The sequence below is a fragment of the Etheostoma cragini genome, chromosome 7 (assembly GCF_013103735.1).
Source record: "Etheostoma cragini isolate CJK2018 chromosome 7, CSU_Ecrag_1.0, whole genome shotgun sequence".
NCBI classification, from domain to species: Eukaryota; Metazoa; Chordata; class Actinopteri; order Perciformes; family Percidae; genus Etheostoma; species Etheostoma cragini.
The window spans coordinates 26,683,987-26,702,053 of record NC_048413.1 but is presented as its reverse complement, the minus strand read 5'-3'; the positions used below and the strand labels follow the sequence as shown (position 1 = coordinate 26,702,053).

The window sequence follows — 18,067 nt, the reverse complement described above, 5'->3', positions numbered from 1 at the left end:
AATGGAAGAAAAAAATAATTAAAAATACAAAATAAAATTAATAAGACATGTACTGGAAAAATCACTTTTGCAAGATCTTGACTTTGTTTTGCAAGATATCGAGTTTTCTTGCAAATCCAACAAACAACAAGGCTAACCCAGCTAGCGAGCGTAGTATCTAGCTAGTAGCACAACACGATTACATCTCCTTGGTTGTCTAAACACATCCATTTATTGGCGGTATTTTGTATTTATCTTGATAAGCAATACTAATTAATACATGCCACGTGAAGTGTTATAATGGACATTGTTGTTGAATTTAAAGACTGCATGCTAACCTTGGTAGCTAGCTAGTAGCATGACATGACAACATCTCATTGGTTGTCTAAATAGATCATTGCTTATTTTGAAAAGCATTACTTATTAATACTTGCCAAACAGAAGTGTTTAAATGAACAATGTTGTTGACTGTTGATGTCGATAGCGCTAGTTTGTGTTGTCGTAGCAAGATGCTCTTTCATTAGCTTCTTTCTCGTATCTCTTACAAGTATAGATAGCTCATTCTTTTAATACAGCCATGTCATAGCTAGCTAGCTATGTGGCAAACTCATGAACTTACGGTAAACACTGTGTTTTCATTGTTCCTGGTCGTTTACATGAGTATAAAATAAACAATGAATGTATTTAGACAACCAAGGAGATGTAATCATGTCGTGCTACTAGATAGCTAGATACTAGCTAGCTAGTTAGCTAGTAGCACGACATGATTACATCTCCTTGGTTGTCTAAATACATCAATGTATTAGCGGTATTTGGTATTTATTTTGATAAGCATTACTAATGAATACATGCCAAAGTGAAGTGTTATAATGGACATTGTTTTTGACTGTTGATGTTAATGACTGCAGGCTAACCTTTGTAGCTAGCTAGTATCTAGCTTGTAGCGCGACATGATTACATCTCCTTGGTTGTCTAAATACATTTATTGTTTATTTTTATACTCATGTAAACGACCAGGAACAATGAAAACACAATGTTTATCGTGATTTTTTTATATATACAATGAAACGGCAAGTTCATGAGTTCGCCAAATAGCTAGCGATGGATGTATTTAGACAACCAAGAAGATGTAATCATGTGGTGCTACTAGCTAGCTAGCTACCTAGCTTAGCTTAGGCTCATTGTTTGTTGGATTTGCAAGAACTTGCAAATAAAAAAAATAAAACTCGACATCTCGCAAAACAAAGTCACAATCTCGCAAAAGGGATTGTGACAAACTGATCCATGTCACCTCTCGGGGCTCCATAAAAGCCTGCGTTGTTTCCAAAAAAAACAAAATCTATTTTAGCAAACAACGTCTTGAAGTTTGTGTTCAGGCTTCTTTTGGATCCCACGCTCCCACATCATTCCACACATTTGACTCTCTGCCTGCTGGCCTTGTTGCTCGCCTGTTGGAGTCCCCTCAAAGCACAGAGGGGCCACCGTCCACTGTGACATCCCCTTTCTCACCAGTGGAGGGGCCTTGTTGTGATCCAGAAAGCACTGTGATAAATCAATTAACCGTGTGGGGAGGGGGGTGAGAGAGAGACGCTGACAGGCATCTCCGCAGATCCTAGGTCCTGCCATCTTCTCTGGAGGAGGCTGACAGGGGTGTCATGGGCTTTAGACGACCCAACCAGAACCCCGCTTTTGTTTTTGTATGCAGTTGTGAGGAACTTGCACCCCTGGTACCTCATCTATCCATCTTATTCCCACCCCAGGGCATGTTAGGGCCTGCTGGACACGATGGGAATGCCATTGGTCACAGTTTCAGCTAAAAGAAAACAGCTCAAAGTGTCATGGGGTTGCTTCCATAAAACCCCTCCTGCTTGCATAAAACTTCATCAGCATGCTGAAATGGGAAAAAAGTTTGACTCTCTCTCTATTTTCTGGAGGAGTATTCCCAGACACTCCTCCCCTCCTCTCCATGTTGAAAAGAAACTATGCCCCTGTCTCTCAGTTTGGAGCCATTTTCTTCAGGTCTCCTGAAAAACAAACGACAACAAGACTGTCATTGTCCTCCAGTGGCTGTTTGGGCTTTTTCCCGGCTGGGGCTGAGAGAAAAACAACATGAAGGGGACTCAAAGCAACAATATGCTTCATTAAGCTTTCAGAGGCCCCCTCTGCGTATGAGCTTGTAGACATGAAACCAAAGCCCTAATCGGCCTAAGAACTGCCTCGGACCTAATCCTCTCAGCCATTGATTACACTGACTTGCTTCATTACAGGAATCCAAAATTGATTGTGGTGTTTGTTGTTTTTGTCCCATTCCAGGTGCCAAGGAGTTATCCATCACCACCATAAAGGTATTGTGCCTTTGTGCGTCTCTCTGCACTAGAATGCCAAGATGGCAGCGGCCGTGTCCGTGTCAGAAAGAGGAGTTGTAGTTTCTACAACAAGGGTCTGGTTGTTGTAGTTTGGCTATCACGTCTACCAGTAATAATAGCATTGTTCTGACCAAGGTAATTTCTAAGATCATCATAAGTGGCGACATTACTGAAGTTTCTAAAGGTCAACAAACAGGAGCATGAGCGGTTTATAAATGTAATGAATTATTGTTTTTATTTTACATAAGAAGAGCAAAAGATGATACTACATGGATATGATGAACAGACATGGTTTTACAGGCAAACAAGCTGCTTCCCAGAAGGAAAGCTGGCAATAACAAGGCTGTAAATGCCTAAATTACCAGGTTTATTAATAGTCCTATTACTTCTCCGGACCATATGTACATTTGTCCTTTCCATAAACTGTCGTTGCTTTAGCTTTTTATTTAACTTGCAACCCTGGCAGTGGTAAGCGGTCGTTAGTAATAAAAAAAATATAGAAACATAGGCTAATTTAATTAGTGTGCGTTGGCCACACACGGCTCAAGAAGCCGACAAAGATAGCTTACGTAACTCCCTCCACTGAACATCAATATATTTCATAAAGATCACTCGCGGTCACTCACGGTAACTGCTCCTCTGTCCAGCCAGGACGTTGTAGAGGTGGTGGTTGTCATCACCCATTATGGCGTGTAGTTTGTCACATGCACCCCCCTCCACCACAGTTCCTACTGTGTCCAGGACCCTCGCCAACAAAGCTGATAAAACATCAAACATCCAAAGATCTGAGCCTCCTGAGGAAGAAGAGACGCCTCTGCCCCTTTTTAAACAGAGCATCTGTATTAGCGGACCAATCACGCTTGCTGTCCAGTAGCAAACCCGAGTATTTGTAGGTCTGCACAACCTTAATGGCCTCCCACCTTCCCACCTTAGACTCCCCATTAAAATGAGGTTGTTTGTTCGGTTCCCTTCAGGAAGACCCATACACCATGACCCGCGGCTCTGAGCTGGAGGGCTACTGCATCGACCTGATCTCGGAGCTCTCCAAGAAGCTGGGCTTCACGTACAAACTGCACCTGGTGAAGGACAGCCGCTACGGAGCCAAGGACCCCAGCGGCATCTGGAATGGCATGATTGGGGAAATCACCAGAGGGGTAAATCACCAGAGGGGTAAATCACCAGAGGGGTAAATCACCAGAGGGGTAAATCACCAGAGGGGTAAATCCCAGACACTGCCACTGTACCGGCTCTCCTTAAACTGGGAGACAGTCACTCAGCAGTACATGCGTGTTAGACTCTAACATCAGAGATGGCAAAAAGTACTCACTTCCCGTACTCAAGTAGAAGTACAGATACTTGTATTGAAAAATACTCTGGTAAAAGTAACAAAGTACAGGCTTGGGAATGTATTTAAAGTATAAAAGTAAAAATAACCTTGCAATTGACAAAGCTACCTGGACCAGACAGATGCTGAGGAACTACAGTGGACATGGGGAAAAGGCTCTTTGTTCTTTTTATGCCATTGCCTACATTTTAAATGTCTGTCTGCCAATAGGCCTAAAACATATATAACTTATACATAAAACATATTGCCTGTTTATTGTGACAGAGACTGGGAATGAAGGTTAATTAGATTCTGACTGAGTAGCAAGATATGAATTCAGTTGTGATTTTGTGAGAAGTCTGCACATGTTCCCATCCAATTAGATTAGATTTGGTATTGATGATGCAAAAAATAACAGGAACTGCAGTAAAATTATTAGTGGTTAGTGGAAGTTGTTAGTGAGGACTAGACTAGATTAGGACTGGATTTAATTAAAGCTGATTCTGGTTTCCAACTTTCAACAATCGCCATTATGAATCAACAGCCAGGTGTAACCTAGGTAACAGGTGAAGAACACAAACAACAACATCACTAGCTAACTTTAACTTTGCCAGAACTATAAACCAATAAAATGAACTGACAACATGTTGAAAGTTATACGACTTACGACTTGTCCGCGCTATTCTCCGACATACACTCACGATCACTCCTGATAGACGACCTTTAGTACAAAACTTAAGCAACGAGACAATTTTGTAAAATGTAAGGAGTAGAAAGTACCGATATTCGTGTTAAAATGTGAGGAGAAGAAGCAAAAAGTCGCCCAAAAAATAAATAGTAAAGTAAAAATATCTGAAAAATCTGTGTCTTGTGTTCGACATGTGTGCGTGGACCCGTCAGGAAGCGGACCTGGCGGTGGCCCCGCTGACCCTCACTGCGATCCGGGAGCAGTCTGTGGACATGACGACCCCCTTCATGCACACAGGGATCGGCTTCATGCTGCGCAGAGACCTGGTCTCTGAGGAGAGCGGCTTCAGCCTGCTGTCGCCCTTCTCCACCGACATGTGGGTCGGAGTCCTCATCGCGTTCCTGCTAACGGGTCTCTGCATATTCCTGGTGGGCAGGTGAGTCCCGGCGGCTACATGACCCCGCAAAACTGCTGGTTGATGTTTTTCTACATTGTTAGGTAGAAACAGGTCTGGAGCTACCAGGATGGGTCCTCAGTATTTCACCATCTACAGATACAGACAAGTTACCCTATGTGTATATATATATTATATTTATTTTTTATTTTTTTACAGGGACATTTTGATATTTGTCATTATTTGTTAGGAAAACCAGATGGAGTAAAATCACACAACAATATTTTTGATGGACAAAAAAGTGTTTTCTGGTGTGTGTTTGTGTGTGTGTGTGTGTGTGTGTGTGTGTGTGTGTGTGTGTGTGTGTGTGTGTGTGTGTGTGTGTGTGTGTATCTATATTTTATTTAGTTTTTATTACGGGGACATTTTGATATTTGTCGTCATTTGTTAGGAAAAACAGATGAATTTTTATTTTTATTTTTTGAAAATTTCATGGACAAAAGTATTTCTAGGTTTTTTCGGTTTCTAGTCAAATACATAAACCCCAAAAATATTGACCACCGGATGAAAAAAAACTAATACAAAAACATTAGACAATGTGAAGTCTTCAGATACATTTTTATTTTTATTTTTTTGGGGTCCTGTCAATCCATCTATCTATCTATCTATCTATCTATCTATCTATCTATCTATCTATCTATCTATCTATCTATCTATCTATCGATCTATCTATCTATGTTTCTATCTATCTATGTTTCTATCTATCTATCTATCTATCTATCTATCTATCTATCTATCTATCTATGTTTCTATCTATCTATCGATCTATCTATCTATCTATCTATCTATCTATGTATCTATCTATCTATCTATCTATCTATCTATCTATCTATCTATCTATTGATCTATCTATCTATGTTTCTATCTATCTATCTATCTATCTATCTATCTATCTATCTATCTATCTATCTATATGTCTTTTCTCTGTGATACTGTTGTCGAGAAAAGAGAGTATCTTCTTAGAAATAAGACTTTTTTGTCTTAATCCAGCTCCTGTCCGATCATAAATGTATTAAATGTTTGTGTACCGTTGCACAAATCCATGTTAGCTTCTAATAACAGTTGTAGAAGAATGTGTGGCTTTGGCAAAGACCACATTTCCACAGACATGAGTTATATTTCTGCATCTTTTGGTTCTGAGGCCTTTGGTTATTCTGCAGGATCAGTCCCAGTGAATGGGCCGAGCCGGACACGGAGGAGCACAGCTTCACGCTGCTGCACAGCTTCTGGTACATCACGGGCGCTCTCACCCTGCAAGGTACGGCAGCAGTCAGCGTCACCCAACCACAGGCACAAACACACACACACACACACGCACACACACACACACACACACACAAACACTGCTGCTGCTGCTGGCTCTTTCTCTTCATGCTTTCTCACCGTCGCCTCGTTATTGTACAGTTTTTTCAATTAAAAACTCAAAGTTTGTGGTAATACTAAAAATACGTTCTATTTTAGGACACCTTTAAGGACACTCAGTCGCCTTACAATGTATTAAAGGTCCCATGTCATGCTTATTTTCAGGTTCATACTTAAACTGGGCGTCTACTAGAACATGTTTACATGCTTTATTGTCCAAAAAAACACATTATTTTTCCCGTACTGTCAATCTGAATATACCTGGGTTCACCCGGTGTCTGAAACGCTCCGTTTTGGTGCCTGTTACTTTAAGACACCTCTATTAGACCCCCTAAACCTTCCTGGGTGTTCTACATCTGTGCTATCCACCTCTGCATCGTCAGATATACATACATTTTTCTGTAGATTGAGTATGATTTGATATTTTTTTGATCTGCTTTATATTTAAAAAAAAAAAAGATACAGTACAGAAAAAAATACAATATGGGACCTTTAAAGTTTGTGGTAGATACAGAACAAAAAAAAAATGAAATCGTTTTATCTTTTAGATTTTGGATGTTCCTGAGTATACGCTAGAATACATGATCTATACATAGGTACAGTCATGCAGTACATTAAATAAAACTACAAAGGAATGATTATTCAAATACCTGCAATTTAAACTTCTTTAGCTATTTGTGTAACCTGACAGGAAATACTTTGTTTGAGAAGGCTTCTTTGATAAGCATTATTGGATGAGAAGAACCATTTTATTTTATATGTTTTGGGCATTTTTAGTCCTTTATAGTCAAATAGGGGAGAGAGAAAAGGTCGCAGGTCGGAGTTGGACCTGTGACCACTATGTGTGGGCTCCCGCTCTACTAGGGGGGCTACCTGGGGGGCCCCATCCAGTTATTTTCATTTAAGGTTTCATTGGGCCTGAAAAATGAAGAGAATAGTAGTTTTTATACCTTTCAGTACAATAACAAAATAATGTAATACTATACATCTTCATCGGTGAACCCTGTCTGCACTGTTTTGAATGGATTAGGATTTATGTGATGAATATTAATGTATTTTAAAAGGTTTTTTGTGCAGCCCCCTGACTGCTGTCTGTGTGCTCCCAGGTGCTGGTCCTCACCCCAGAGCCCCGTCTGGACGCCTCGTCAGCGCCATCTGGTGGCTGTTTGCTGTGCTGCTTCTGGCCTGCTACTTCGGCAACTTCACCTCCGTGATGCACAGCAACAAACACGTCTCCATCAAGACCTTTGAAGACCTCGCTAACCAGGATGTGATAGACTACGGCACATTGGAGGCTGGATCCACCATGCAATTCTTTAAGGTAGGGGGTCTTGACACATTTTAAGCCAAGGACCCCACAACTGAAAGAGAGACCTACTACATGATTGCTTTTTTATTTTTTTTTATTTAGCAGATCAAAATAATTTGTACATAATTACCAATCCATCAGAAAAGAAGACATGTAGAAGGAAGACAGGAAACCCCAAGGGGATTTTAAAGTGTCCCTTTCACATATAGAGCATGACTACAGTTTAATAATCTAAAAATCTAATTTACACATCAATAAATTGATGTAGAAAAAAAACGAAAAAAAAACAGATGGAGAGATGGAGAAAAGAATAAGAAAAGGTAAAAAAAATTATAGACATAAATGTATAAAAAAATATGTGACAAAAGTGTGGGCGGCCTAAAGCCTTTATAAATACCTTTTTTGTTGCATAGAAAACTAAGCTATTAAAATTACCAACCTATTGTTGCCGTGGTTGTGCCACATAGTATAATATATATGTATATATATATATTATACTATGTGGCACAGTGAATCCTTAGGATTTATCTATATGTATGGATGGCCGTAGTGACTACCTTACTCTGTAGGCCAGTAAGCGTTGGAGATTTATTTTTGCTAATATGTTGGATTTGTGTTAAGACTTAATGATTTTTGATAAAAAAGGACAATAATTTAACAATAATTACATTGACTCTGATCCTTTTGAAGATCTCTCCTTTAAGGCATTCAACAGCTCCTGAATATGGTCTGCAGACATCACAGCTGATTGATTACGCCTGAGATATGTTGACATAGCTAAATGGAAAACAACACGTGCTCCTGATATCTTGCATACGCAGGACCCAGTGTTGAGCACATGAGAAGATGAACACGTTTTATTGCGGGTTGTTTTTTGTTTTCCCAGAATTCCAACAACCCCGTCTACCGGCGTATCTACGAAAACATGGAGCGCAAGAAGAGCTACGTGTCCAACATGGAGGAGGGTTTTCGCCGCGCCCAGGAGGGAAACTTCGCCTACATCGGGGAAGCGGTTTCCCTGGACCTGGTAGTGGCTCGCTACTGTAAACTGTACCGTTCACAGGAAGTCATCGCCATGAGAGGCTACACCATCGCAGCACCTCTGGGTGAGTCAGCTGGGCTCTCCAAACTGGGTTAACACTTCTCTCCCAAGCTCTCTATTTTTATACTTTTTGTGTTTGCAATGCTTCGAATGCCTTCGATGAGTGACTCTTTAGAAGTGTGCTCCATTACCCCTATTTGTACCTTCCATCCATGGACTGTGAAAAAACCATAATGGAGGTCTAAATCAGTGATGTCACCCATTGTTTCGTGGTCTGCCATTTTGAATCACGGAGCTTGCATTTTGACAGTTGCCATCTTGGTTATTTTGGAGCCAGAAGTGACCATATATGAGTCCCTTTTATATCTTTTAACATGACCGGGCTCACATGCGCAGAGCCAGCTCCGTCAAGACGTTTTTTACCCAGATTGGTTTGCAAGACCTCCACTCCATCCAAGACCTTTACGATGAACTGGATCTTCTCCACCAACATCAGAGTTGGACCTAGGGCTGGGTAAATATTCCAATACTGGGACTTCCATACCGGTTCCTTAAAGATACTTCTTTTAAAACCAATTTAATAACACTTTTTACAACATTACACATTACAGCACAAATCTTTTGATTTATTTTCCAGCTCCGAGTACGTGAGCGTTTTTTTCCTGCGTGACGTGTAACGTTAGACCGCCGATCCCAGACATTAGAAGGTCTTGGTAGAAGCATGCTCCATGCTTATTGGCTCATTGCTCACTGATGAGATTTTGAAATTGGATATTGAGTGACGAGCCATTTCTTTCGATACTTTAGAGGTTATTCGGTTGCTGCCTGAAAACTAATGAAATCAGTACCCAGCCGTGTTTGGACATCACTAATGCTCTTGTACATAGCTAATAGGGAGGCAAATCCCTGCAGCCATGTTCTGATGGAAAGCCTGAAAACAACAACAATGGGAGATGTTCCAGCAGCAGGTTAATAACTAGTTTGATCTGATTTGATTTATTTTATTTTCACTACAAAAACATTAAGACAGTATTATATATTACACAAAAAAAAAAGATGTAATGGACGATTGCCGAAATACCCTCCAAGGGGCTTAATAAGTGGCAAACTCCAGAGAAACAAAAACATTTAACAATTTAAAAACAATTTGTTATGTTAAAAACAAAACAAAAACACATTTAATTCGTCTGAAACAACTTAAAATAACATTTAGAGCATAAACCCAAGTGGAAAATTCAGACAGATTAGGAGCAACAATTTGACTCTCACTTTAAAGTGTTCTTTAGAAAGCTCAATGAGTGAAGTGGGAAGACTGGTCCATATCTTTGACCCTCCATACAAAACACCAAACTGGGTTTGAGTCGACTAGTGACTAGTTACTATGTTCATCAGCCTATTTCTTCTTTTACACCACCTGTCTTTGCTCTACCAGGTTCCCCGTTGGTGAAGAACCTCTCCATTGCCATCCTCCAGCTCAGTGAGTCCGGCGAGCTGACGTATCTGAGGGACAAGTGGTGGGCCAGCAGCTGCGTGGGCGCCTACAGGGCCCAGACCTCCGATGCCCTGCACCCCCGTGACCTGCTGGGCCTCTTCCTCCTCCTGGGCCTGGGACTGGGTGTGGGGCTGCTGCTGGCCCTGTTGGAGCTCGTATCCAGGGCCCACAACCAAGCTAAGGATAGCAAGGTAGGGAAGATGATCACAGTGGGACTTTGGTGAGCCACATTTACAACATTCACAAATGTTGAACGTCTCACTCTGAACATTCAATTGCAATTGTGAGAGTAGATGTGATTAGTTATTTAGATCACACCAGTTGTGGATAAGGTGTGGCTAACAGGTTTTGACTGGTAATGCAGTGGAATTATTATTTATCTGCATTTATCTATTATGGGAGTCTATAATTTATGTTAATTACTTTAATATTCAATTCAATTAATTTCTATTTATATTGTGCAAAATCACAACAACAGTTTTCTCATTGTGCTTTTCATAAAAGAGCAATAGTCTCAGGAAGGAAGATGTTTTGGTGGAACATTTGCACCCGCGCTTAAGATAACGCCACATGAAATATTAAATAAAGATAACTGTTGACACAGTACAGTAATGTGAGCTATTTAAATTAGTTGGATACATACTGTTTTCACGTTTGGGACCCTCTCGTGTCCAACGGGTCAAACTGACCCGGGACTTATTTGGGGTTTTAAAAACCATTCTGAAATAAAATTTTACTTCATAATCTATTAACCAATATCGTCTTTATCTCAATTTCAAAGAATTGAGAATGCACACATCAGTCTCTACTAGAACACAATTAAAAATGGAAGTGGGATAAATTTTTGGTCATGAGGTTATAATTCATGTTAAAATATGGAAAAACATGACGAGTGGTCATATCCAGAATAATGTTCTGAATTGAGTCAGGAATACATGTTAAACACAGGAAATAAGGAGAGACCGTTGATTTTCAGGTAGAACAAATGTAACTTGGACCATTTTTCTTCTTGTAAAAATTTGAAATGGGTCAATTTGACCCGAATACGATACAAGGGTTAAAACAAGGACCCCATAGCTGAAAGAGAGACCTACTACATGATTGATTTTTTATCTTTATTTAGCAAATCAGAATAATTTGTACATAATTACCAATCCATCAGAAAAAGAAAAAAAACATGTAGAAGGAAGACAGGGAACCCCAAGGGGCTTTTAAAATGTCCCTTTTACATATAGAGTAGGACTACAGTTTAATATGTAACAGGGTTATTTTACTGCCAGCTGACGTTAGCATTTAGCTCAAAGTACAGCCTCCTAGAGCTACTAGCAAGGCTCTCGACTGGTTTCTTTACCATTTCTTCTTTCTTTTTCCCAGAAGTCATGCTGCTCGGTGTTGACGTCGGAGCTAAACCGGCGATTTTGCAACAAAGGGGAGCGTGCGGAGCAAGACGGCTCGGACAAAAACAAAGCCTAAAGGAAGAGTTTACCTGTTAGCTTTTGATAAGGTAGTGTCAGCCCCCCCCCCCGTCCTGATCCGCCAGACTCACTAGCTTTCTGTATCTCCGTAGTAACAGTGTGTTGTTGTGTGGTCGTTCAGTGTGTATTTGTACTTTCACAGAAAAGCTCTTGGACCACATTGGACACATCTAGTAGCCACAGCGTATTACACAACAAACCTAGAGACTTAGAGCTTCAATCTGCAAATACTAATCATTTTGACTTGTTTACAATGTTGCTGCGTGTTATCACACGTCCACATCCCACCCCCCCTACTAACTCGGGTGTGTTTCTTGTTGAACTACAAAAGTGGTATAACCCTTTTTCTATAATAAAATCCCCCCTTATTCCAAATGCTCTCTGGTTTCAACGTAAACAATGCAATTTCATTTTTTTCTTGTGTGTCTATGACCACATCTTAGCAGCCTAAAGCATTTTCTTGACATGTAACAGGAGAAAAAACAATATAAAAGACATCAAACAAACTGTTATTAGATCAATAATTTATATTAATAATGACTTTGTGCTTCACAGAGTACATTTAACCTGTGTTTTCTTCCCAAAATTGAAAATCAACGATTTTTATCGATTTTTCACTTTTTCTTGTGTTTTTGTCCCTTTTTTCAACACTTTTGATGCTTTTTTTCAATGTTTGTCACTTTTTTTGTTGCACTTTAGTTTTACAGTTGGTCAATAAAGCTCATTTATAGGAAATTATAGCTAATGTTTGAGTTAGAAATATTGAGACTAAAATTAAAGGAATGGATGTTGATGATAATCACAGACTGGAATATATCAACTTTTACTCAATACTATTTCAAAAACACTTCCATTTGTTTTTCAAATGGTATAAAATTGAATAAGACGCCCCAAAATTAATGAAAGTAGAGATGTGTACTTGGCAAAGAGCGTTGGGTGGAATCAATCATGTTATTTTGGGGAATTAAAAAGAACATTGATATAGGACAACATGGGGACAACATGAGGGCAACATGAAGACAACATGGGGACAACATGAGGACTACATGGGGACAACATGAGGACTACATGAGGACAACATGAGGACAACATGAAGACAACATGGGGACAACATGAGGGATAAGGCTGCACATATAAAATGCAAAAAAATGAACAACAAGATATTATTAGAACAATAAGACATTCAAATGTTAAAAATTATTTGATAAAAAAAAAGGCAGAATAAAATACACCAAACATGGTGATTAACCAATGATTACAGCTTAAAAATAAAAGTTCTGTAGGGTTTGGAGTAAAGTTTGGAGTAGGGTTGGGTACCTAAACGCGGTTCCAATGGGGCATACCAAAGTGCTACATGATAAAACTTTCTTCTATTACATATAAACATTATAAGACAAAAAACGACAGAACAAGAGACAAATGGGACTTTAGTTGAACCAACACGGTGTGGAAAGGGAATCAGTGCATTTCCTAAATTATATGTTAATATAATATAAAGTATATATGTTACATAGTGAGTAAGCCAGTTTAAACAGCTGGGTTTTAAATGATGTGATGTTGTCCTTGGCCGACCGAGCTGGGGGTTGTTACTCTCATGGATCTATTGTTTGTCTTTCAGTGGAGAAGGAGCCTTGACATTTGGGATGTTTAACATGTTTTTTTTCAAAATCTTTTAGTTTACATAAAATAGATTTTTTTAATGCCTTTTTCATTGGGTTTTAGTTTAACCCTGGCAACACGTATGTGTTAGATACTCAAAAGATAGTTTCACATCAAACATAATGTCACCACTCTTGGTTTTGTTGTTTTAAGATTATTTTTGGGGGCTTTTCACGTTAGGTGAGAAAGGGGGAAGACATGTCAGAAAATCATCACATGTCAGATTTGAACCCTGGACCTCTGCGTCGAGGCATAAACCTCGAAATGCAATTCAAAGTGTTGATGCTCTACAGCATTTTGGATATATTAAGCATTGCTTCTAAAAGGCACATTGAAGTGTGCAAGTAAGATATTTATGTCATGTCTCATGTCTGTCGTGCAGCTCCGCTGTTTTCATTGCTGGAGCTTGACTTCAAGCAGTAGTTTCTGGACACAGGTTCAACAGCTGTTAGTTCTTTTCTTAATTTAAAGAAGTTTGACTACCATATTTCCTTCCTCTGCATTGTCCAGTGATAAGATGCATGTAAGTATGAAGAAGATTGAATTCTGAAGCAAAAGCAACACAGTGAATCATTTGTTGCTGTATAAAGAGTTCGTGATTAACACAGTTTCCCTACAACAGGACCCCTGAAAGCTTTAATGCGTAGCTTTTTAGATAGATAGATAGATAGATAGATAGATAGATAGATAGATAGACAGATATTGATCCAAGAAAAATGGGAAATTACGGCGTTACAGCAGCAAAATCCGTCACACAGCACAGAATATGAATATTAATGAGATACTAAGAAAAATATACATACAGACAATATACATGAAATAATAATAATAGGAATAATAGGAATAATATAAAAGAAAAAAATATTTGAATATATACAACATGGTATACAAGATAGGAAAACAAAATGTGCAACTGCTTAAATAATATGCTAAATGTAAATGGACCAATTGTGCAGTAGTGGTGTCCAAAAGTCTCATCTAGCGCCCAGTGATGACGTGTTAAAGAGTTTTATTGTGGTAGGAATGATTTCCTGTAGCGGTCCGTGCGGCATCAAAGCTGTCGGAGCCTCTTAGAGAAGCTGCGCCTCTGTTGGACCAATGGGGGGGTTTGATATTAATGAACATCCGTTACTTTCAACCCATCGCCAAATGAGTTGCTGTAAAGCTAATTTAGACTCTCAGCTCCACACAACTGTCTCTGGATCTCTCAGCATGGATACTGTATGTTCAGAAGATTGTGTCGTCTGGTGACTTTCCCTTGCAGGAGCATGAGTGAAGATAATGACCTCTTTGGTCTTTATCCTTTAATCCTCCGTTTCCTCCTCCTTAAGGCTTGTATCATTTGGACACAGCAACAGTGTGGTTGTTGTTACTTAAATGTCCTCATGGGGGAGACAGAAACAACGCACTATAGATGTAACTTAGAGCGATACAGAGACAGCATAAAGTTGCATATTAAACTGGGCTTACAATAACTTGTAGGGTGTTTTAAAGCCTTTATACTAACTTTTTTTTGCATAGAATACTAAGCTAGAATAGCCTTAGAATTGCAGCCATGAGTTTATAAATCATGTTTTAATTTTAAAACATACACAGTGACATAGTGAAACATACATGTGTCATAGTGAATCGTCAGTGTGAACTGTATCTGTGGATGACTACCTTACCCATGGGCCAGTAAGGCCATCCTCAGCTGGGATTTATATTTGCTAATAATATGTTGAATTAATGGATAATATGTTGGATAAATAGATTTTAATTCTAAAACCTGAACCTGAACCAACTGTTGAAGATTGCTATCCTACAGTCAATATAGACTGATTTACTCTTCTGCTGTTTACACATCAACTTGTAATAAATGGCTTGAAATGTAGCTTTTTGTCCACTTGCTAGCGCTGTTGGATTTCTGTTGGCCTGATGCTCAGTTTGGGTTTGACTCGTGGTAAATTCAATGAAGACTTACTGCAGGGAGTCTCAGTATGCATCCAGTCAGACTCACAGGAGCCATGCTGCCTTCGATATTAGACCTGGTTACTAGGTTTGCTGAACAATTAGACACATTAGATGAGGAAACAGCTGTTGCATATTAGTTTATTTATCAGTTTTATTTATTTAAGGTTTGTTTATCAGAGACAATACACTCTATTAATTCCATAAAAGTACAAACATGCCAGAATTAACCTGGAGGCTATACTACATTAGCGCTGGGCAATTTATCAATATATTGATATTGTGATTTGAGACTAGATATCCTTAAAGATTATGATTTAGTAATATTGTGATATGGTAAGTATTGTCTTCTCCTGGTTTTAAAGGCTGAGTTATAGTAAAATTATGTCGTTTTTTAATTGTACCAGACTAAATAGCTTTTTTTATTATTTGCCTTTACCCACTTTGTCATTTTATCCTCATTATTTACTATTATTAATCTAAAATCTCATTGTGAAAGTATTTTGTAAAATCACAGATAGTCAACCCTACAATGTCGACATTGATGCTTTTAGTCAAAAACATCCAAAAAGTTCTCTCTTCCATCAGGTGAAGTACAGACGCTTGGTCAGGTGCCTTTGGCGTTGTTATTGACACTAAAGGTCTTGTTTAGCATCAGATCTGAATGTGCTTTATCTGAACGTGCTGGGTTGGGACTATTGTTGTCCCTTTTTGGGCAGTTAGGTTAAGGAAAAGATTGTGGGTGGGCTTATAAAAGTTACCTTACTGTCACAACAACGGGACTGTTAGGTTTAAGAAAAGAAGAAAGCGACAAGTTCAGGAAAAGAAGAACAAGACAGGTTTAGGAAAAGAAGAAAGCGATAGTTAGGTTTAAGAAAAGAACAAATGGACAGTTGGGTTTAGGAAAAGAAGAACAGGACAGTTTGGTGTACAAAAAGGAGAACGCGACAGTTACATTTAGGAAAAGAAGAAAGTGACAGATTTAGGAAAAGAAGAAAGCAATAGTTAGGTTTAGGAAAGGAAGAACGGGACAGTTGGGTTTAGGAAAAGAAGAAAGTGACAGATTTAGGTAAAGAAGAACGGGACAGTTGGGTTTACAAAGAGAACGGCACAGTTAAGTTTAGCATAAGTAGAAAGCGACAGCTTTAGGAAAAGAAGAAAGCAACAGTTAGGTTTGTGAAAGAAGAGCGGGACAGTTGTGTTTAGAAAAAGGAGAACGCGACAGTTGGGTTTAGGAAAAGAACAAATGGACAGTTTAGTTTAGGAAAAGAAGAAGTTGATAGTTAGGTTTAGGAAAAGAAGAACGGGAGAGTTGGGTTTAGGAAAAGAACAAATGGACAGTTTGGTGTACAAAAAGGAGAATGCGACAGTTACGTTTAGGAAAAGAAGAAAGTGACAGATTTAGGAAAAGAAGAAAGCGATAGTTAGGTTTAGGAAAAGAAGAACGGGACAGTTAGGTTTAGGAAAAGAACAAATGGACAGTGAGGTTTAGGAAAGGAAGAACGGGACAGTTAGGTTTAGGAAAAGAAGAAAGTGACAGTCGGGTTTAGGAGGATTTGTTGGTAAAGGTGGGACTAGTTTCTTCTCTGCTTCTTCCCAAAGTCCACTATCATCGCTTTAGTCTTGCAAACAACACATTAAATAAGATAAAAGGTATTGAAGGGTAGGATAGAAGTTAGTTAGGGTAGGATATTGAAGGGTAGGATAGAAGTTAGCCAAAGGGTAGGTAGAAGTTAGTTAAATAAATAACTAAATAAAATGACAGGAAACTCTGACCTCCAGTACACCATGCTGAGTTAACAACCAGGCAAACCAGTTTTTAATATGGTTAATGTTTTAAAATGTTACTTCTGAGAATGTTAAAGGAGCTGTGTGGTTTCTTTCAAATGTAATTCTAAAGATAATTCAACAATCTACATTATAAAAACAAACCACCCAAGTACCCAGGCTCCTTACAACCTCCAGACATCAACAACATTCTTGTGCCTGCAGTGTGAGTATGTTCATTGGAGGAAGAAAAAGAAAAAGTAGTCCTCTGGCTGTGTGAAACGACCTGCACTTGAACCTGCTAATCAGCTTCAGGACTCATTGATTTAGTGGCTGCAGGAGAAGCTGAGGCCGAGGAGGCGTGAGAGAGACGCAGAGAGGTAGAAGAGGAGGCGGTAAGGGGAAGAAAAGCCCAGTATTGATTGGGTGGCAGGCGGCTCCTGACAGCTGCGCTAAGCTAGCACGCACTCCTCAGCCACAGTCTGACGCTCGGCCGACAGGGAATGCCTAAGAAGATTAAGCTGTAAATCTCACAGATTTCCTGCAACCCCCCCCCCCACCCCCAAACCTTCCCTCCCACCCTCTCACCATCACATCCCGCCACCAGCAAACACATTCACTCTCTTCCACAATCAAACGCTTATAGATGAGTCTGATGTTGTAAAAGCATTAAAAAAGTAGTTTTTTGTGTTCTTCTTCAATCGTGTGGTAACCATGCTTCTTTATCTATAGATTGTTTTTGTATTCCATACACTACCTACGTAGCTAACTACACTGCCTACCACGTAAGTTATAAAGAGATGCCCTAAATGTTTGCTTCTGGATCTGGTCTACCCTAAATCAGAATGGGAATCCCCAAAATTCCTGGATTAAACTGTTAAATTCAGGCAAGGATATGTAAGTCAAAGGCAGGTTTCCTTCGTTCGGAAATCATAATTGTACTTCTTTCCCTTGTACTTTTACTATTTCATATATAGGGAGTCAATTGAAGGTAGGACATGAAGCAAAGCCAATGTGTTATCATGTTATACACCCTAAATGGATGGATGGATGAATGGATGGATGGGGGAATGGATGGATGGAGGAATGGATGGACGGATGGAGGAATGGATGGATGGAGGATGGATAGATGGATGGGGGAATATATGGATGGGCGTATGGATGGATAGAGGAAACGATGGATGGATGGAGGAATGGATG

The 18,067-nt window shown here is 39.4% G+C and overlaps 1 protein-coding gene and 1 long non-coding RNA gene across 3 annotated transcripts in view; both read left to right on the top strand.

The window, feature by feature from the left end:
• The window catches only part of si:ch211-251b21.1 (uncharacterized protein LOC571720 homolog), a 14,458-nt gene extending 2,944 nt beyond the window's left edge, over positions 1-11,514 (top strand). For both annotated transcript variants that reach the window (XM_034875846.1, XM_034875845.1), the window contains exons 3-10: positions 2,293-2,324; positions 3,320-3,499; positions 4,570-4,793; positions 5,972-6,069; positions 7,280-7,494; positions 8,369-8,588; positions 9,957-10,207; positions 11,391-11,514. In XM_034875846.1, coding sequence (XP_034731737.1) covers positions 2,293-2,324; positions 3,320-3,499; positions 4,570-4,793; positions 5,972-6,069; positions 7,280-7,494; positions 8,369-8,588; positions 9,957-10,207; positions 11,391-11,489 — 1,319 coding nt within the window. In that variant the 3' untranslated portion in view covers positions 11,490-11,514. The remainder of the gene's footprint in view (positions 1-2,292; positions 2,325-3,319; positions 3,500-4,569; positions 4,794-5,971; positions 6,070-7,279; positions 7,495-8,368; positions 8,589-9,956; positions 10,208-11,390) is intronic.
• A 4,460-nt stretch (positions 11,515-15,974) lies between these two features.
• LOC117947218 lies at positions 15,975-16,646 on the top strand. The gene is made up of 3 exons (XR_004657186.1): positions 15,975-16,028; positions 16,269-16,416; positions 16,529-16,646. It is a non-coding gene; the product is annotated as an uncharacterized LOC117947218 (long non-coding RNA).
• The last annotated feature ends 1,421 nt before the right edge of the window (positions 16,647-18,067 follow it).